Genomic DNA, 21,972 nt, shown 5'->3' with positions numbered 1-21,972 from the left:
CACAAGCTTTATATTGTTCCAACCTGCAGCAGAGGATGTAGGGGGTCTGGCTGCTGTAACGCTGATGTCGGTGAATTGCGGTCTGTAGGTTAGAGAAGGTGAAGGTGTGAAGGTAGCATTGGCCAGTTGCCTCATCCCATCTCCTGATACTGTTCCTGTGTCATTCTGAAAAGGCCTCGGAGACACATTGTTGACAGCAGACTGAAAGGACAAAGAGCTTGTGGCTTTCTTGTGCTTCGATGGCTCCACTTGGACACTAAAAGCACATATTTACACTATTACAAATTCTGTTACAGGCATCTAACACAAGGCATCACTTAAACCATTTAACGCTGCAGATTTCATGCCTTAGCATATCTGGATGCCAAAGCTCTGCTTTAAACAATCTGTACTTAGACAACATCAGGAATAAACAACCATCCCGTTTGGATCAGCCTGTGCTTCCTCTGCCATTCTCAAAATCAAATCTTCTGAAATACCATTCCTTCACAAAGTTAAACATCTATTCAGTGCCCAGATAGTGGGGTGATGAACCTACCAAGTGCTGCACAGGGCTAACAAACCCGAGCAACTCAGTCTCAACAAGTCATCAGCCCATGTACTGCATTCAGACAGCAGAATGAGGGGCATTCACATTAACCCCCCCAGAACATAAATTGACAGGATGCTGACTCTTATAAAACAAGCAACAAAAGGAAGGAATGAGGCACCCCTTCTCCAGGATCCTAGATCATAAGGATATTCCCAGGGAACATGGCAACATGGCAAGAATCACTTCTGTCAGCCCAACTTCAAGAAAAAGTACCAAAGCACCAGCACAATGTGGAAAAATGGACAACTGCCTGAATTTTAGGCCTGATACATCATTGGACACTTTAAATCAAGAATTGGGCATTTTAAATCACAGCCACAGTCAACCCCCAGCAGGCCTGGTGGGAATTTGAACAGCCAAGTTTGAATACATAGAGCAGAGACAGATGGGCGGGGAAAGTCTGGGCCTGCCCTGTAAAAAGCACATCAGGAGATAATTGGCCCCATTCAAATGGATTGACTATTGTGGAATGGACATTCTGAATTCTCCCTCTGTGACCCGAACAGGTGCCGGAATGTGGCGACTCGGGGCTTTTCACAATAACTTCATTGCATTGTTAATGTAAGCCTACTTGTGACAATAAAGATTATATTATATTATGCTCAGATTCACCGCTGTTACCATATATGGAGTACAGTTGCATGCGGACAGTTCCTGGGGATGGACCCCAGGGGATAGGTTCCTGGTGTCCTGCAGAGTTGCAATCAGCAACTCCATTGGGTGTTTCGACCCCTGCCCCAAAATCTCAATGGCTGAGGGCCAGAGAAGCTTTTGGAAGGGAGTAAAGAGTGTATAACAAAGGGGCATCCAGAGGCAAACCGCAGAAAAGACTCAGCACAGATGTAACAGAGAAGATTCAATGGCAGACCAGAGGACAGAAGGGAGCAGCGCGCAAGAGGGCGGAGGTCCTGAGACAACCGAGACTCAAGAGAATTGGGCCCGCAGCTCGACTGAGTTCATCGGCATGAGTAGTATTAAGAATCTCGGGATTATTGTAGTTGGGATCATTGAAATGGAGTAACTGTTTTTACTGTGTTTGATAAGAAAGTTGGTTGGTTGAACCATAAACTTGCATTTGTCCTTTGTTCATCTTGCAAATAAGGGCACTTGGGTAAAGCGCTTGAGTAATAAACTGGTCGAAGTGTCTGAAGTTTTACAGAAAACAACAGGGCTAAAGTCAGGTACTAAGTAACACTCCATTTTCAGTCCTTACCAAGCACAGCAGTGCAAGTTTCCTCCAGCCTCCGTCCTACCCCATCAATGTATACTCTCCAAGGACTAACGGCACACCTCCAGCTTACCCTTGGCCATCTGGGTTGCCGCATTCTGCATAGAACCCACGAGGATTCATCACTGACCAACATATGGATGGTAATAGTGATGTCAATAGGGGAAAATTAAACAGGCAGGGCATAAAAATGAGGACAACCAAAGACTACACACCATGCCATAAGGCATGAAGTGGCTTGCAAAATCTCCAGCATCACATAAAGCAAGCATGATCTTGCATACTGATGACTATTGCCTACCCTCACCCGCAGCCACCAGTTACCCAAGTAGGCCAAACTTCTAATAACAGCAAGGAGAATTCACCACTGCCCAACTCATAATAATATACAACACTATCCGGCCAGGTTTTCTTGAATATCCTCACCCTGCTGGAGATAGTGAACTCCGAAGATCCACAATCCACCGAGTGAAGAAATTTCTCAACTCTGTCCTAAATGGCCAACCCCTTATCTTGAGGTTATGGCCCTAGTTCTCTCGTCTTCAGTCAGAGAAAATAAGGACGGCAGCATTGTGGTAATGTTACTGGACTAGTGGGCGGCACGATGATGCAGTGGTTAGCACTGCTGCCTGCGGCACTGAGGACCCGAGTTCGATCCCATCTCCGGGTCACTGTCTGTGCGGAGTTTGCACATTCTCCCCGTGTCTGCGTGAGTTTCACCCCCACAACCCAAAAGATGTGCAGGTTAGGTGGGTTGGCCACGCTAAATTGCCCCTTAATTGGAAAATTAGAAAGAAAATAATCGGGTACTTAAAATTTTTTTTTAAATGTCACTGGATTAGTAAACCAGAGACCCAGGCAAATGTCCTAGAGGCATGAGTTCACGTTTCACCACGGCAGCTTGGGAATTTCAATTCAATTCAGCCTCTCAGAATCTTAGATTTCAATGATATCTATCATTCTTCTGAACTCTAGAGAGTGTAGGCCAATTCTTCTTAGTCTCTTCCTCTTCGGACCATCCTCTCACCCCAGGAACCAATCTAGTGAACCTTCATTGCACCCCTTCAAAGGAAAGTATATCAGTCTTTCCATATGGATGTACAAAAATGTATCACAATGCTTCAGTTATGGTCTCAACAAAGACAATTACAGCAAGATTTCCTTATTTATTCTTCTACTTCAACCCTCTTGCATTAATAATAATAACAATCTTTATTGTCACAAGTAGGCTTGCATTAACACTGCAATGAAGTTACTGTGAAAAGCCCCTCGTCGCCACATTCCAGCGCCTGTTCGGGTACACTGAGGGAGAATTCAGAATATCCAAATTGCCTAACAACACATCTTTCGAGACTTCTGGGAGGAACCAGAGCACCCGGAGGAAACCCACACAGATACAGGGAAAATGTGCAGACTCCATACAGACAGTGACCCAAGCCAGGAATCGAACCTGGGACCCTGGTGCTGCGAAGTGCTAACCACTGTGCCACCCTGCAGCCCATTGATAGTCAATGCGCAAATTCTTTGCTGTCCTATTTGTTAACTTCCTTCATTTCATGTCCAAAGATTACCAAATCTCTCTGAAATCAAATTTTAATAGTTCATGATCCAAATTTTTTTTTCTCTTCTTCCTACCAAAGCAAATAACTTAATATTTCCCCCACACTTGCCACAATCTTCCAAGCATATGACATCTTTATGCCTTTGTAGACTCTTTGGGTTCCCCTCAACATATTCTCCCACCTAGCATCATCAGCAAACCAGGATGCATTACTGTCCCTTCATCTTTTTTTCAAAGTGCGGGTCGCGATCCGTGGATGGGTCGCTGGCCAGTGTCGGGAGGGACGCAGACAATTGGTTGTGTCATTCCCGTGGTAGCCTCGAGTGCGGGACAATGCCCAATGGCCGCAGGTTAGCAAAAATGGATTCCAGAAAAAAAAAAGTTTGAAAAACACTGCTCTTAAGTTATCAATATAGATTGCAAATAGCTGAAGCCCTAGCATCAATTCTTGCCATAAAACATTAATTTCAGCCTGCTAATTTGCAAATGACAAAATTATTCCTACTGATTTTTGTCCATTAACCAACCCTGCATCCATGTTAATTTAACCGCTGAACCCTTATCTTGTCTTACATCTTATATATTTTTTTTTAAAAGGCACTGGATAAATATACAACATGCACCAGTTCCCCATCGTTACCCTTCCATAAAACCATGTTGACTCTGACTACTCATTTTACAAGGATCCTGATACCATCTGATTAATAACGGATTCCAGAATTTTCCCCACCGCTAATGTCAGGCTAATGGTCTATCGGTTCCCATTTTTTTCTCCACCTCATTTCTTGAACAGTGCTGAATCATTTGCTCACTTCCAATCCACTTAGATCTTTCCAGAATTGAAAGAATCTTGGAAGATCAAAACCTATGCATGCACTATCTCTACAGCCACCTCTTTTAGAACTCCATGATTTAGTGCTTCGGGGTCCAGGGAATTGGTCAACTTTGAGTCCAAATTAATTTCTCCAGTACTTTCTCTTCCCTAGTATCACACACGTTCCTCAGTCGTTAAATTTCCTTCAAAACTCCTTTCGCATCCAAGTTCAGTACACCTGGCCATATTTTTAAGTACATTTTTGTAGACCATACCTAGCTGGGGAATGAAGGATGGGTTCTTCCATGTCATTTGCAACTTTTACTTGCTCAAGATCTCCGACGAAGCTTTGCCCCAGGCCTGGCATCCTTTCTTCAGGGGAACTCCGTTCTGAAATACTGGCAGATACCCAAGTCACATCATCCACAGGAGAATGCCGCACAGTCCCAGCAACATCAGCACCTGCCAAAGCTAAAAGTTGCAAAGATCATCATCATAATTCGTACAGATTCAGATGATTCTCACCTGTTCTCACAAGACAATTGAAATTATTTAATTTATTTGCGCCTATGCGTCAAACCCAATAAATATATCTCTGCGAAACCCAATCCCTAACATCCAATCAATTGCAATTCTTTTTAGTCACATTTGTGAACAGCAACCTGGTCTTCATCAGCGATGGGGGACAGGGTAAAAGGTGGATGAGAATACGTGCGGGATGGGGGCACAAAGGTGGCCGGGAAAATTGTGTGCGTGTGTGTGTTGGGGGGAGGAAGGGGCGTGAAGATGGTCAGGAAGGTGGGAGGGGACGAAGGTGGCAAAAGTGCCTGGGAAGGGAGTTATTGGGGGGGGGGGGGAGGGGGGGGGGGGGGGGGAAGAAGAGAGCTAACAGAGCCAAAGCATTCCCAGACAACGAGTGAAAGAATCCGGCAGGACAAATCAAGGCACATTCACACAACCTCATGGCAGCTGCAGGTCCCTTACCATCAATCTTCATTTTCTTTCCTGAAGAGCCAGAGGATCGGGAGGAGGCTGCGGAGCGCTGTCCTGAGACCCGTGGAGATATCTCACCAGGTCTTGTATCATAAGATCGTTTGCTGGAAACTTCTCCTTGAGCACTGGATGGACTGCTGCCACTGCTAAGGAGACACAAAAAGCAGCAATTAATCCACCGTGTTGTTTGTTTAGAATGTCAATCTTTAAGAAGTAAATGGTAGCCAGTGAAGTAGCTCCTGAAGATGTTGAAGATTACACGATTTAATTCTGTAAACACAAATATTGGTCAGTGAGAAAGCAGCAACAACAACTTGCATTTGTATAGCACTTCCCAAGGCATCCTACGAAGAGAGAGGAGAGATAGAGAGGTCGGGGGGGTCAATACCAGAGCTTAGAATCTAGGCAGCTGAAGGCACGGGCGCCAATCATGGAGCAAAGAAAATGACAGGGCACATAAAGTCACCACAGTCCCATATGACTGGTCTACTTTCCCTTTTGAGGGGGAGAGCTGATTTAACCTGAGGGTCTCCACACCTCAGGCAAGTGGCAAAGTTGAGACGGTAGCGCCTTCATGAATAACCTCAGCAGGTACAGAAATTGAACCCGTGCTGCTGGCCTCGCTCTGCTTCATGAACCAGCTGTCCAGCCAATGGAGCTAAACCTGAACCACCTGTCCAGCCAACGGAGCTAAACCTGCTCCAAGAGAGATCTAAGAATTGCAGGGTTGGGGGAGGTTACAGAGATTGGGGTGAGGCCATGAATGAATTTGAAAACAAGGATGAACTGTTTAAAGTTCAGGTATTACCATACCAGGAACCAATGTAGGTCAGTGAGTTCAGGGGACAGTGGGACACAATGACACTATAGGGGTGTTTTGAACTGACAACGGTGGACAGGGAATCAAATGTCTGTGTGGAGATTGCACATTCTCCCCGTATCTGCGAGAGTTTCCTCCAGGTGCTCTAGTTTCTTCCCACAGTCCAGAGATGTGCAGGTTAGGTGGGGTTACAGGGATAGGGCGGGGGAGTGGGCTTAGGTAGGGAGGAGCTCTTTCAGAGGGTTGGTGGAATCCTGATGGGCCGAATGGCCTCCTTCTGCACTGTAGAGATTCCATGGATCCTTCTAATTCCATTTACCCCGTACTCCTCACTAACCCCACCCATAGAAACCAATGAATTGGCCATAATCAATGTGTGGAGCTACGGGGATAGGGAGGGAGAAATGGGCCTAGATAGTGCAATCTTTCCGAGAGCCAAGACTGATTCGATGGGTCTAATGGCCTCTTTCTGCACTGTAGGGATTCTCTGGAATCCAGGCAAATACTCCGCCAATAGTGACTTCAATGGAGTCTAAAATAGGGCAAATGTAAAAACAGCACTACATCCAATCCAGTCTTCCCTCCAGACTGGAAGGTCAAGTTAAAATTTCCTGCAACATTTCCAGTTGAACTTTAATCGTTGCCAGGTTGGCACCAGTATTGCAAAGCTCACCCCATAGCAGCTAACTATCGTCGCAAGTTCCATGTCTCTCTCAATACTCACATGGGGGAGGGTGGGCGGGGTAGAAAAATGAGGATGATGGGCCTATGTGGGGGTTGTTTTTTTTAGTAAATTTAGAGTACCCAATTATTTTTCCCAATTAAGTGGCAATTTAGCATGGTCAATCCACCCAGCCTGCACATAGAACAGGCTGCACATAGAACAGTACAGCACAGAACAGGCCCTTCGGCCCTCGATGTTGTGCCGAGCCATGATCACCCTACTCAAACCCACGTATCCACCCTATACCCGTAACCCAACAACCCCCCCCCCCCCCTTAACCTTACCTTTTTAGGACACTACGGGCAATTTAGCATGGCCAATCCACCTAACCCGCACATCTTTGGACTGTGGGAGGAAACCGGAGTACCCGGAGGAAACCCACTCACACACGGGGAGGATGTGCAGACTCCGCACAGACAGTGACCCAGCCGGGAATCGAACCTGGGACCCTGGAGCTGTGAAGCATTTATGCTAACCACCATGCTACCGTGTTTGAGCTTGAATCGACATAGAACGTGGTGAGCCAGCTCTGCCATTTGCGAGGGACATTTAATGAGCACGGGATGAAGCCAGTCGATTATTGGCTCACGAATTGAGACAGCAGGCAGCCACACATGAAATAGCTCAGGTTGAAGATGATGGGGAGTTGGTTATTGCCCCAGACAAGATTAATGGAGCTTTTGAGATTTTTCTGTTTTTAAATCGAGGACTATATAAGTCTGAACCACCGGTGGGTGGTTCAGAGATGGTGCAATTTTTGGACAAATTGAACTTCCCAGTGGTAGAAAGGGTGAAGGGAGAGAGGCTGGAGGCACCATTGGGGTTGGAGCATGTTACAGACCGCATTAGTCCATGCAATCGGGGAGGGCACCAGGTCCTGATGGTTTTCGGCCTTGCGGGCGCCGTACTTACTGGGAATGTTCAACGACTCTCTGCTGAGAGAGTTGCTAGAGGCCGCACTAATGCAGGCCACAATGTCTCTAATCCGGAAAAACAACAACAATCCCCTTGAATGCAGGTTTTTTTTTTTCCAAATAAATTTAGAGTACCCAATTCATTTTTTCCCAATTAAGGGGCAATTTAACATGGCCAATCCACCTACCCTGCACATCATTGGTTGTGGGGGCAAAACCCACGCAAACACGGGGAGAATGTGCAAACTCCATATGGACAGTGACCCAGAGCCGGGATCGAACCTGGGACCTCGGCGCCGTGAGGCAGCAACGCTAATCACTGCGTCACCGTGCTGCCCTTGAATGCGGTCTCATAGGCCAATTTCACTATTAAACAGTGATGTGAAAATACTATAACGGTTCTGGTAAAAGGTTTGGAGGGGTGCTTACCAGAAGTGATCTCCAAGGACTAGATAAGATTTGTCAGGGGCCGACAGTTGTCGTCCATCATCAGGAGGCTTTCAAATGTGGTCATGCCGCCCTCTGTGAAGCAGGTGCTGGAGGTAATCATCACCATGAATGCGGAGAAGGCCTTTCACCATGTGAAGTGGAGCTACCTCTTTGAGATCTTGGGGAAACTTGGGCTTGGTCCCATTATTATTTCCTGGGTGAAACGGTTATATAATGCCCCCATGACTAGTGGACCAATGCTGAGAGCCCAGGATATTTCTGACTACACAGGGGTACGACACACAAGTGCCCGCTATCTCCATTATTGTTCACGCTAGCGATTGAACCATTGGCCATTGCACTTAGACCATCAATAGAATGGAAAGATATTGGGATGGGGGGGGTTGGGTTGGTGAGGAACAATGTCCCTTTACACGGACAATTCGTTGTTGTACGTTTCTGATCTTGTCATAGGTCTGGGAAAAATTATGGAACTGTAGAAAAAATTTGGATCCTTTTCAGGGTACAGATTAAATATGAGCAAGAGCGAAATCTTCTCGGTAAATTCCCTGTGGAAGAGGACAGACCCGGGGAGGCTGCCTTTTAAACTGGCCAAGATGAAGTTTAGGTATTTAGGGATTCAGGTGATGCAAAATTGGACATTTATACACAAGCTGAACTTGACCGGTCTGGTGGAGGTGGTGAAGGGGGACCTGAAGAGAGGGATGAACTCCCACTAACCTTGGCGGGTAGTGTATACACAGTTAAAACAAACGTTTTACCAAAGTTTTTATTCGTGTTCCAGAGTCTTCCGATCTTCCTCCCCAAATCTTTTTTCGCTAGGGTTGATAAGGTTAATCTCGCTCTTTGTCTGGGCAGTAAAGACCTTCAGGATTAGAAGAGCCTTCCTGAAGAGGGGCAACAATTGGGTGGGTTGCCACTGCCAAACCTGATGCTCTATTATGGGTGGCGAACATTGCAAAAATGCAAGGGTGGTTTGAAGAGTTGGGTGCAGGGTGGAGTCGGATGGAGGAGGCCTCCTGTGTATGGTCATGTCAAAGGCCGTTGGTTATGGCCCCTCTTCTGCTCTCCTCTGCCAGACTCTTGATGAGCCCAGTGATAGTGACATCTTTAAGAGTTTGGAACCATTTTAGGCAACATTTTGGACTGGGGGGCATTTCTTTATTGTTGCCAATTTATGTTAATCATAGGTTTGCACCTTCAGGGCTGGACGCAACGTACAGGATATGGAGGAGAAAGAGGGTTGAGAGGTTCAGGGATTTGTTTGTGGAAGATAGGTTTGCAGGTCTAGAGGAGACGGAGGAGAAATTTCAACTCCCGAGGGCAAGTGCATTTAGGTATTTGCAGGTGAGAAATTTTATTCTTAAAGAGCTGCCTTCGTTCCCCCAGTTGCGGAGGCCCACACAGGATTCCATCATGAGATGGGGCAAGGGAAGGACTCCGATATATTTGAGTGTTTGTGTTTTCTGGAGATGGGGAAACCATCAATAGAAGTGAAGGGGAAGAAGAGCTGGGCATAGGGCCAGAGGGAGGGGTGTGGAATGAGATCCTGCATAGGGTGAACTTTACCTCCTCCTGAGCTAGATTGAGCCTGATACAGTTTAAAGTCGTACATACAGTGCACTTAACTAAGAAGTGTACGAGTGAGTTCTTCCCGGTGAAGGATAGGTTTGAGCGTTGTTCAGGGGGACCTGCGAATCACTCACACGTTCTGGTCCTGCCCTAATGGGTTCTGGATCTCATTTTTTGAGATCGTGTCGGAGATCGTTGGGAGTCAAATTAAAGCTGTGTCCACTGGTGGCGAGCTTTGGGGGATTAAATATACCCCGAGAGGTTCGGATTCAAGCCAGACTTCTTGGATTTGTAAAAACATTTCCCCGTCATTCATTTGAACACATAATTATGAGGCTGCAGGCATGTGTCTCTGCCATTTGGGGACAGTGTTGAGCTATTTGGGTAAAGTATTAACAGGTGCAGCATCCGGTCCATCAGTCTGATGGCCCCAATTGTGGAATTGGAACATTTATAAATGTCATTAGGGCTGTTGATCACATGATCAGCCTTAGTCCATCCATTTTGTACATACAGCAAATAGTGAAACAGTTCAAGTCACTTGTGCTAGGCAAGGCACCACAATCCCAAAATTTACTCAAGTTGTGCTTTTTCAGAAATCAATATGCTTATACTGCCAGAAATATTAACACCCCCCCCGCTCCCGGTGGCCAACAACACTGACCATGCCCCCTCAACAACACTGACTGTGTCCCCCCCCCCCTCAACAACACTGACCGTGCCCACCCCCCAACACTGACCGTGCCCACCCCTAACAACACTGCCCCCTCAACAACACTGACCGTGTGCCCCCTCAACAACACTGACCGTGCCCACCCCCCAACAACACTGCCCCCTCAACAACACTGACCGTGCCCCCCCCCAACAACACTGCCCCTCAACAACACTGACCGTGCCCCCCCTCAACAACATTGACCGTGCCCCCCCCCAACAACACTGACAGTGCCCACCCCCAACAACACTGCCCCCTCAACAACACTGCCCCCTCAACAACACTGACCGTGTGCCCCCCCCAACAACACTGACCATGCTCAATCAAAATCTCTCAGTACAGAAGATATTCCTTTTTGTCCAAGGTGCCCGTACTGACCCTATGATGATCTCTGACCCCAACACACTGTAAATTGTTTCCCATTCAAGTAATTACCCAATTCTGCTTAGAAAATTACTTTGGAATCTGCTTCCATCACGCTTTCGGCAGTACATTTCAGATGGTTCCTATTTGCTGCATAAAACAAACACTAATTTCTCTTTTGCCTCTTTTTGCCAATTACCTTAAATCACAGAAAATCTACATTGGAAAAGGAGGCCATTCAGCCCATTGATTCTGCACCATACAACCGAAAGACGCTCTACCTAGGTCCACCCTGCCCTATCCCTGTAACCTAACCTGTACATCCCTGGACACCAAGCAGTAATTTAGTGTCTCCAATCCACCTAACCTGCACAACTTTGGACTGTAGGAGGAAACCCATGCAGACACGGGAAGAACATGCAAACTCCACACAGACAAGGCCGGAATCACTGTCACCATGTTGCTCATCTAAGACAAAAGCAAAACACGAGCGCACTGGAATACGGAATTCAAAAGTTGGGGAGGATGAGGGGGGAAAAAAATGACATTCTCTGGACAAATCATCCCATTACCACTCACTTTTCCTTTCCACTCTAACACACACTTTACCTTTTCTTCTTTTTCTCATTCACCCCATCAAATACGCTTGGCAATGCAGTGACTTTATCAAGAAAACGTATTTATTTTATCTGAAGGAGCAATCACTCACACTACTACCTACTCATTACCTTTGGTACGATGGGATCTTCCTGCTCAAACTTGTACTGCTCTGGGCAGAAAGGAAGTCATCCTCATATGGAGCCACTTCTTCTGGGCTTGCAGCAGACACCAGGGGCAACAGCGTTGGTGAGCCTCTGTCAGACCCGTCCTCCAAACCTCCTGTCAACAGAAAGCAGTGTCACAAGGGCACATGTAGCAACTCCCACCAGACCTGTTGAAGATACTCCCTTCCCACATCATACACTTTGCATCGCTGAGGAAAATAAACAGGTTGGTCACAGACTATCAATTCTCATTTGCAGACCTTCCCTCATGCTCCTGTTAGCTGTCCCCTTCCCATCAGCACCCGTCGGCCCAAAGCCCCATTTTGTGCCATATCCCAACATTGCTCGCATCAGGCCTCAGGCACCCAACACCCCTCGCTCACATCAGATGTCTTCCCCCCCCCCAATAACGCTTTAGTCACTCAAGATCCATCTACGTCTGCTGAAACCTGATCATGTGGATAGCAGGGAAGCACAGGACCCTGCTTGGCTGCGAGCCCTCCCACAGTAAACAAAAAACGCGACAGTTTTCTACTGCGACGTGCATAAAAGTAATGGTACCCTGAATGACATTGTGAAAGGTAAATATCCCAACCCAGCCCCAAGACTGTCAGAGGAGAAAAATGGATTGGTGGGGATGGGGAGGTACATAAGGCACAATAAATGAGCTTTGACAAAGGGTCATCTGGACTCGAAATGGTAGCTCTTTTCTCTCCCTAGATGCTGCCAGACCTGCTGAGATTTTCCAGCATTTTCTCTTTGGTAATAAATTAGCAGGCTCAGGCATATAACCCCTTACCTTGTCCATAGAACTGGTAACTCTTTGTAAAGATGTTGATCACACTATGAGGACTCCCCTTGGCTAGCTCTTCCCATGGTGCTCTATTCTTGCATCCCTCTGGGTACAGTTGCATGGGCTGGTATCTCTCTGCTTCTTTCTGGAATTCTGCAACCGGCCTGCAAGAAGAGTTTGATTCTCCTGCACAGAATTCCTTATCCCTCAATTTTTCCGTTAATGTGATGGGGTCCCTGCCGCCGGGTAGACCATCCTCCTCAGAGAGACTTCCTTCACTCAGTAACGGCCCTTCGCTGATCGACCCCCCACTAGAATGGGGGGAATCAAACTGGTTCCTCTCCCTGCTGAGCTTTTGTAGGTCTTGCTCCAGGGCCTCAAGTGACCTCTTGTACGCATTTTCCCAGCTCACTTCCTGGTACCAGTCAGTCCCTGAAGTCCTGCCCTCTGTGGCCATCGCTGTCACAGAGGCTTGGCAATGGGGTGACTCGCCAACTTTTTTAAACTCATACAGATTGCCAACTCCTGGCAGCTGATCCTCGTAGCTTGTGTGGCCCACATTGGCTCCTCTGTTTCGACGAATTCTGGGCGAGATGTCTTCCTCACCACTGTCACGAACGGGTGGACTAGTGGGCTTTGTCCATCGTCCATCATCCCATGCAATCTGGAGCACATCATGTTCGGAGCTCTGCGCAACCCCATAGTTGATGCCTGCGCCCGCAAGCTTTTTGGCACCATTCTCAATCCGGTCGGAGAGAGAAGCCGCCATTGCTTTCAGTGCCTCGATGCGGTCTAGTCTGCTTTTGTGCGGGACGGTGACTTTTTGTGCACTTGTGTAGTCATATGGAGACAAGCCAGAGGATGGATATTGCAGAGAAGGTGCCTGCCCTTTCAACAGAGGTTCCTTCCTATTTGCTGCTGCTTCCAAATCCTTGGACAGAAAACCTCGAGGATCTAGGTTTGGTAGATGTGAAAAGAGATTGCCGGCACTCAGAGGGTGGGCGGGCTGTACGCCAGCATTGAGGCGATTAGTTGGCATCCAGGAGGAGTCCAAACGGTCATGTCTGAAAAAGAAGCACACTGTTTCAGAAGCCAAATATTACTGCAGCTTTAATTCCCTGCAGTTAGTCATGTCAGTTGTGGCACAATGGCAGCACTCGTGCCTCTGTGTCAGGAGGTTGTGGGCCCCAGTCCCACTTCAGAGACCACAATCTATATTCACATATCATTGCAGTACTGAGAGAGCACTGCAATGCTGGAAATGCCGTTCTTTCTATTTTACCTCAAGGCGACCACAAAGAAAATCCCACAACACTATTCCAAAAGAACAAGGAAGCTTTCCCTGGCGTTCTGGTCAATCTTTATCTCTTAATCAACATCACTATCAGTGAATTCTGACACTGCTGTTTGTGGGATCTTGCTGTTCACAAATTGGATGCCATGTGCCCATTACAATAGTGAATTCAATTGAAAGGTGATTCATTGGGACAGCACGGTGGCCCAGTTGTTAGCATTGCTGCCTACGGCGCTGAGGACCCGGGTTAGATCCCAGCCCTGGGTCACTGTCTGCGTGGAGTTTGCACATTCTCCCCGTTGCTACGTGGATTTCACCCCCACAACCCCAAAATGTGCAGGTTAGGTGGATTGGCCACACTAAATTGCCCCTTAATTGGAAAAACAAAATAATTGGTCTTAAATTTATTTTAAAAAAGTGATTCGTTGATTACGAGACACTTTTGATATCCAGAGGCCATGAAAGGTAATATCTAAATGCAAGTACTTCTTTACTTTTAAAACAGCATTGCCAAGGTTGCCCTTAACTGAACAATGCTCACACAAACACTGCTTCAGCGTGGTAAATGTTTTTTTGGAAAGCTGAATTAAGGGGCGGAAAGAAGTGGGTTGGATTGGATTGGATTTGTTTATTGTCATGTGTACTGAGGTACAGTGAAAAGTATTTTTCTGCAAGCAGCTCAACAGATCATTCTGTACCTGGGAAGAAAAGGGAATAAAAGAAAATACATAATAGGGTAACACAAGATATACAATGTAACTACATAAGCACTGGCATCAGATGAAGTATGCAGGGTGTAGTGTTAATGAGGTCAGTCAATAAGAGGGTCATTTAGGAGTCTGGTGACAGTGGGGAAGAAGCTGTATTTGAGTCTGTTCGTGAGTGTTCTCAGACTTTTGTATCTCCTGCCTGATGGAAGAAGTTGGAAGAGTTGGTAAGCCGGGTGGGAGGGATCTTTGATTATGCTGCCCGCTTTCCCCGGGCAGCGGGAGGTATAGATGGAGTCAATGGATGGGTGGGGATGTTTAAGAGTAAATATACAAATGAAAGAGGCTTTCAGAAAACAGAAGTTGCAGTTTCACTCTCTTTTATCGCAAAGAGACTTGTAAGTTATTGAGAAAAAGCACAAGCAGATCAGGTTCTTCTGGTGTAAAAAAAGGTAAATCACTGCAGATTCTGGAGATCTGAAATAAAAACAGGAAATGTTGGAAACACTCGGACGGTCTGGAAGGTTTGTGGGAAGGAACACAGTTAATGTTGAGTCAACTATAACTCTTCTTTGAAAAAACAAAAAAGTGAGTTTCGAAGAAGAGTCACATTGGACTCGAAACATTAACTCTGTCCCCACTGATGCAGCACTTTCATTTCTGGCTCTTCTGGTGTCAGTTCAGATTTAGATTCTGCAGATTACAGCTCATTCACTTCAAACAGGTAATTGTGGGTGTGGCACCAAAAGTGATCAGTTAACCAGGCCTATGATTCACTAAGCACACCTTCCACAACTGGAACCTAGCTGCAATTTATTTAAGATAAGTCTTAAGTCTTATTTAAGTCTTATTGAATTCTTTGAGGAGGTGACCAAGCATGTGGATGAAGGTAAAGCAGTGGATGTAGTGTACATGGATTTTAGTAAGGCATTTGATAAGGTTCCCCATGGTAGGCTTATGCAGAAAGTAAGGAGGCATGGGATAGTGGGAAATTTGGCCAGTTGGATAACAAACTGGCTAACCGATAGAAGACAGAGAGTGGTGGTGGATGGCAAATATTCAGCCTGGAGCCCAGTTACCAGTGGCGTACCGCAGGGATCAGTTCTGGGTCCTCTGCTGTTTGTGATTTTCATTAACGACTTGGATGAGGGAGTTGAAGGGTGGGTCAGTAAATTTGCAGATGATACGAAGATTGGTGGAGTTGTGGATAGTGAGGAGGGCTGTTGTCGGCTTCAAAGAGACATAGATAGAATGCAGAGCTGGGCTGAGAAGTGGCAGATGGAGTTTAACCCTGACAAGTGTGAGGTTGTCCATTTTGGAAGGACAAATCTGAATGCGGAATACAGGGTTAATGGTAGGGTTCTTGGCAATGTGGAGGAGCAGAGAGATCTTGGGGTCTATGTTCATAGTTCTTTGAAAGTTGCCACTCAAGTGGATAGAGCTGTGAAGAAGGCCTATGGTGTACTAGCGTTCATTAGCAGAGGGATTGAATTTAAGAGCCGTGAGGTGATGATGCAGCTGTACAAAACCTTGGTCAGGCCACATTTGGAGTACTGTGTGCAGTTCTGGTCACCTCATTTTAGGAAGGATGTGGAAGCTTTGGAAAAGGTGCAAAGGAGATTTACCAGGATGTTGCCTGGAATGGAGAGTAGGTCATACGAGGAAAGATCGAGGGTGCTAGGCCTTTTCTCATTAGAACGGAGAAGGATGAGGGGCGACTTGATAGAGGTTTATAAGATGATCAGGGGAATAGATAGAGTAGACAGTCAGAGACTTTTTCCCCGGGTGGAACACACCATTACAAGGGGACATAAATTTAAGATAAATGGTGGAAGATATAGAGGGGATGTCAGAGGTAGGTTCTTTACCCAGAGAGTAGTGGGGGCATGGAATGCACTGCCTGTGGTAGTAGTTGAGTAGGAAAAGTTAGGGACCTTCAAGCGGCTATTGGATAGGTACTTGGATTAGGGTAGAATAATGGAGTGTAGGTTAACTTCTTAAGGGCAGCACGGTAGCATTGTGGAAAGCACAATTGCTTCACAGCTCCAGGGTCCCAAGTTCGATTTCGACTTGGGTCACTGTCTGTGTGGAGTCTGCACATCCTCCCCGTGACTGCGTGGGTTTCCTCCGGGTACTCCGGTTTCCTCCCACAGTCCAAAGATGTGCAGGTTGGGTGGATTGGCCATGAAAAATTGTCCAAAATTCTATGATTAACCTAGGACAAAAGTTCGGCGCAACATCGTGGGCCGAAGGGCCTGTTCTGTGCTGTATTTCTCTATCTATCATAACTCTAGGGGCAAATGTTTAAGGGAGTATGGGTCAATGAATGCTAATTATTTTCCCCAAAGACTGCAGAGTAAACGTCTGAAAATGTGCAAATCTCCAGTCTGCTCGGAAAACAAAGGTAGTTTTGAGGGATTTGTTTTGATAAACATTAGAAATAAGCTATAGTTTTACAAGTATTGAATTTAATGTTTGTGTGCCTAGAAAGGTAAAACCTGTTGTTCGATTCATGTTGGACGACGGTGCTTCTATGTGTGAAGGTTGGCTAAGTTCCAACAGTTGTTTCTATTGTGCTACAGCGTGAGGACTAAATAAAAGGCATACCCATATGGCTGTGGCTTGGGGTCTTGTAAGGTTGTGAAACTTTTAAGTTTTAAGCTAATTTGATGGCAGTATAAGATAGGTAGTGAGAGAGAACTTAGCTTCCAGCTCAGTTAGAAGCAGTTGGTTTAGAAGGCTAGAGGGGAACACCTTACTCCACTTTGCTAGAAGAAAATCCATACCCTGAGTTATGGTTCAGAAAACAAGTGCAGAGATTTGAAGAGCAGCTAGTTAAGGAAACTAGAGAAACAAAGAGAAGTTTCCAAGAAGTCAGAGGTTAAAGGTACATAATCCATAGAATCCCTATAGTGCAGGAGGCAGCCATTAGGCCCAACGGGTCTGCACACACCTTCTGAAAGAGCACTCTACCTAGGCCCCTCCTCCACCCTATCCCTGCAACCCCACCTGACCTTCACATCTTTGGACACCATGTGGCAATTTTAGCATGGCCAATCCATCTAAACTGCACATCATTGGACTGTGATAAAATAACAGAGCACCCGGAGGAAACCCACACAGATACGGGTAGAAGGTGCAAACTCAACGCAGTGCACTGTTCAGTAAAAATAGATCAAGCTGAGAAGAAGGCGGAGACGCCAGAAAGGTATCGGAGTGATTTGACTGCAGCCTGTGCAACTCAATTTGAAAAAGCCATCAAAATCACTGGCTAGATTTTGAAGTTTGTGTAAAAGCAGTTAAGACAAAGCAAACCTAATGGGGTTGGTGTGAAATTCTGGACTGGATTCGCTGTTAAAAGTGGAACAGAAGCTTTGTTTAAAAGTGCCATTTGGCAAACCTGGTCTGGATTTTGGAATGTAAACCGCGAGGGGAAAGCATTATTATGAGGGAAGATTTCAAAGCATGTTTTTAGGAGTGGAGTTTGGAAGCTCTCATGTGATCATCATGACTAAATGTTCAGGGCACAATGAAAGTGACATTTAAAAACAGAATCATACACAATCTGGAGATACTGAAAACTGAAACACGTCTTACTGCATTTATCAAGAACAGCCATTTGTTTGTCACGTCTCAAGATCGGTGCTGTGATTGGGAGCCGAGTCATAGGAGTATTTGGTAGAGATAGCTTGTAACTATGTATGCTATTGTAAAGCCTGCTATGTTGCCCACATGTTGCACAATATAAAAGCAATGGGGAGTAACTTCCTAAAACGTTCAGTAACGCTTCCTAGTGACACATCAAAATGAACTGTGCATGCAGTTCCAAAACAAATCAAAAACCCCATTCGTGGGAGCTTTAAAATACATAGGTTTTGAAAAGAGTTGCATTCCCCAACTCAGTCACTGAGTTAGATAGTCAGCAAATCAACATTTCCCAAACCAACTAGAATGAAGTAAGGCCAGAACAATATAAACTTGTATTTTTGTATAGTTTAAATGGAGTAAAGAATCCAAAGTTGCTTCATAGAAACAAATTGTGACACTGAGGTACACAAGGAAATATCATGGCAGGTAGCCAAAAGCTTTGAAGAGGTAGAGAGGTTTAAAGAGGGGATTCCAGAGCTTAGGACCTTGGCAGAAGACTCAATCACAAATAGTTGAGCAATTCAAATCGAGAACGTGCAAGGGGCCAAACCTGGAGTAACAGAGATCTTGGACAATAATAATAATAATAATAGCTTATTATCATAAGTAGGCTTCAATGAAGTTACTGTGAAAAGCACCTAATAGCCACATTCCGGCGCCTGTTCAGGGAGGCCGGGACAGGAATTGAACCCATGCTGCTGGCCTTGTTTTGCATTACAAGCCAGCTGTTTAGCCCACTGTGTTAAACCAGGATGGTTGTAAAGCTGGAGGAAGTTACAGATGTGAGGAGGATGAAGCCATGGAGCAATTTGAAAACAAGGGTGAGAATCTTAAAATGCTAGAAAAGAAGCCAATGTGAGTTAATAAGCACAGAACTAATGAGCGAAAGGGTCTTGGTGCAAGTCTCCATTCAAGCAGCAGAGTTTTGGATGAGTTCAAGAGCATGAAGGGTGCAAAATGGGAGGGTGGCCAGGGGAGACTTGCAATAGTCAACTCTAGAGTGGCAAAGGCATGGATAAGGGCTTCAGTAGCAAATGAGATGAGGCAGGGTGGAAGACAGAGCAAGGAGATAATAATGGATAAATAACAAGTCAGACACAGGCTTGTCAGCACAAGTATGAAGATGACAACTATCAGCCCAAGCATTAAGATGACAACCAGGACAGGGGTACAAGAGCCGACAAATATAAAGGAATATATGCAGAGTTCTAGAACCGGATTCTCCTCTACACTGAAAGCTGCCATGCTTAACTCTGGTCTTGATGTTTAACACCCAAAGCAGGAAGTTAGTATGCGGATTCATATCGGCAAACTGATAACATTACTCAACAAACTCCACGCAGTCGCATCAACGGACTTCTATTTTGGGTATTTATTCATGCTCTGGGTATAATTATAGCATTCTACGCTTATGATAGTAGTGTTTAAACACAGTGGCCACGCTTAGGTCAGATTTTTGTTTTCACTTTGCAGTCTGAGCTTCCTACAACAGGCAGCCAGAAAATTAGATACCAAAATATCTGAAGCTTTTTAACAAGAAACTATTTCAAATTTGTCCTTTTCCTTCCATCTCTATTTTTAACAGTAAACATTAAATTGAAGTAAAGCCAAGCATTCTACTTTGAACTCTCACCAGTAAATACAGCTGCAGAGCGACTTGTTGAAAGAGAAAAGGTCCTTTATGGTTCTATGTATTGTCCAACATTGGCAGTTTCTTCAAAGCCATGATGGAGAAGTCGTGTAATGGTGTGACTAATACACAAAGTCTAGCAACCAGACAGCTTAGTAAGTGAAGTCCAACGGTTGAATATTGTAGGCAGGACAGTAGTTGAACAGTCCTGGGTTATGAGCAAAAAGTAAACTAGTCAGGATTCCTGACTCTGATCCTTATCTAAGGAACCCTGCTGTTGGCTGTCTCTCAATTTGAGGAAAGCATCTACTTACGATTGCAAATTCCTTGACACTCGGATCTTTGGGACAGAATGTCCCACAAGGCTGTGGGCAGCACGGTAGCATAGTGGTTAGCACAACTGCTTCACAGCGCCAGGGTCCCAGGTTTGATTCCCTGCTGGGTCACTGTCTGTGCGGAGTCTGCACGTTCTCCCTGTGTCTGCGTGGGTTTCCTCCGGGTGCTCCGGTTTCCTCCGACAGTCCAAAGACATGCAGGTTAGGTGGATTGGCCACGATAAATTGCCCTTAGTGTCCAAAAAGGATAGATGGGGTTATTGGGTTACGGGGATAGGGTGGAAGTGAGGGCTTGGGCGGGTCGGTGCACACTCAAAGTGTGATGCAGTTTGATGAACAAGTTGTCACCATTGTGAACGACTGGTAACAATTTCCTCCCAGACATTAATGTCTATGGTTCCACACTTCAAGAAGAGCTTCAAAGTGTCTTTATAGCATTTCCTTTGTCCTCCCCGGAGGTGGACGGTGCCCACAGGTCCTTGAGACTGAAGCCGAGGGCTGGGGAGCCACCGCGGAAGGTGATTGTGCATATGCACAAGTTTCAGGACAAAGAAAAGATCTTGAGATGGGCCAAGACAAGTCGGGACTGTAGCTGGAAGGCAATCTGATTCGATCTGCCCGGACATTGGTGCCAACCTGGCCAAGAGGTTAATAAGGCTGAGGCAGCGCTTTGTCGGTGCCGAGTGCTGTACCCGGCCAAGCTTTGGGGTAACTTTTGAGGACCAGGAATATTATTTTTTGACGCTGGAGGAGGTGAATGACTTTGTTGTCGAGCATAAGTTGGGGGAAGGCTGAGCAAGCCAAGTAAATGGCAAAGTGGACTTCGAAAAGTTCATGAGAAAGACATTTATTCAGCCTTAACAGCAGTATTTACACAGGACCCGGTTACACATCTCAGGGTCCTCACTCCTTTCTGCCAGCGGCTATAGCAGCTGATCTGCTGTACTAGTACTGCTTAACTCACAGCCCAATCAGCACTAGAGAACAATTATCCCCAGCTGAATGATTCCCATGCAGAGGTCGGGGTAGGAAGGGGTCGATAATGCAGTTGGTATGTTGGTTGAGTTTGGGCGAGGACAGAGGGGGTGGTCATCTTGGGTGAGCCCAGTTTAGTGAGGGGATGGAGGTTTGGTCAGAGTCCGGACTGGGTGATGATGACGGGTCATAGTTGGGGCGGGGGGCAGAAACCCCCAGTGAGGGTTCCATGGAATTTGCGTGGGCTAAATGGTTCAATTAAACAGTCCCAGGTGTTTGCACACCTAAAGTCCTTGAAGGCAGAGGTGATTTTCCGGCAGAAGGCACATTTACAGGTGATGGATGAGATGAGGATAAGGAATGGTTGGGTGTGGCAAACATTCCACTCTGGGTTTGATTCAAAGTCGAGGGGGGGTCGTGATTTTGTTTAGCAAGAAGACAGTGTTTGCAGAGCCAAGTAGGTGCGGACCAGGGGTAGGTTTGTGATAGCGAGCAGGGTATTAGCGGGTCACTGGTGGCATTGGTGAATGTATATGCGCCCAATTGGGACGACGGGAACTTTATGAAGAAGTTGTTAGGGTCAATCCTGAATTTGGATTCTCACCAATTGATCATGGGCAGACTTTAATTGTGTACAGGAGCACATGTTTTGGGCATGCCCTAAGCTGAGGGGGTACTAGGAGGGATTTGCGGGGGTCATGTCCCAGGTGCTAAAAACAAGGGTGGTGATGAGCCCAGGGGTGGCAATTTTTGGGGTTTCGGAAGACCCGGGAGTCCAGGGGGAGAAAGAGGCCGATGTTTTGGCCTTTGCTTCCCTGATAGCCCGGCGACGAATACTATTGGCGTGGAGGGACTCAAAGCCCCCGAAGACTGAGGGGTGGCGTGCGGACATGTCGAGTTTCCTGGGTATGGAAAAAATTAAGTTCGCCTTGAGGGGATCTGTGCAGGGGTTCACCCGGAGGTGGCAACCATTTATTGACTTCTTTGCGGGAGAGTGAGCGTCAGCAGGGGGTTTGGGGGGGGGGGGGGGGGGCGGGGGGGGGGGGGGGGGGGGGTAGAGTAGAGTAGGAGGGAAAATATGGC

The 21,972-nt window shown here is 46.3% G+C and overlaps 1 protein-coding gene across 5 annotated transcripts in view; it reads right to left on the bottom strand.

Annotated features, from left to right (window-relative positions):
* cep350 (centrosomal protein 350) overlaps positions 1 to 21,972 on the bottom strand; it is a 248,859-nt gene that overhangs the window by 129,887 nt on the left and 97,000 nt on the right. For 4 of the 5 annotated variants that reach the window (XM_038795159.1, XM_038795161.1, XM_038795162.1 and 1 more), the window contains exons 12-16: positions 12,307 to 13,364; positions 11,472 to 11,622; positions 5,180 to 5,334; positions 4,471 to 4,666; positions 24 to 256 (exon numbers count right to left, since the gene is read on the bottom strand). In XM_038795159.1, coding sequence (XP_038651087.1) covers positions 24 to 256; positions 4,471 to 4,666; positions 5,180 to 5,334; positions 11,472 to 11,622; positions 12,307 to 13,364 — 1,793 coding nt within the window. The remainder of the gene's footprint in view (positions 1 to 23; positions 257 to 4,470; positions 4,667 to 5,179; positions 5,335 to 11,471; positions 11,623 to 12,306; positions 13,365 to 21,972) is intronic. The other variant, XM_038795160.1, reaches the window with a different exon arrangement.

This window comes from Scyliorhinus canicula, chromosome 4 (assembly GCF_902713615.1).
Source record: "Scyliorhinus canicula chromosome 4, sScyCan1.1, whole genome shotgun sequence".
Lineage (NCBI taxonomy): Eukaryota > Metazoa > Chordata > Chondrichthyes > Carcharhiniformes > Scyliorhinidae > Scyliorhinus > Scyliorhinus canicula.
This window is presented reverse-complemented; position numbering and strand designations above follow the sequence as displayed.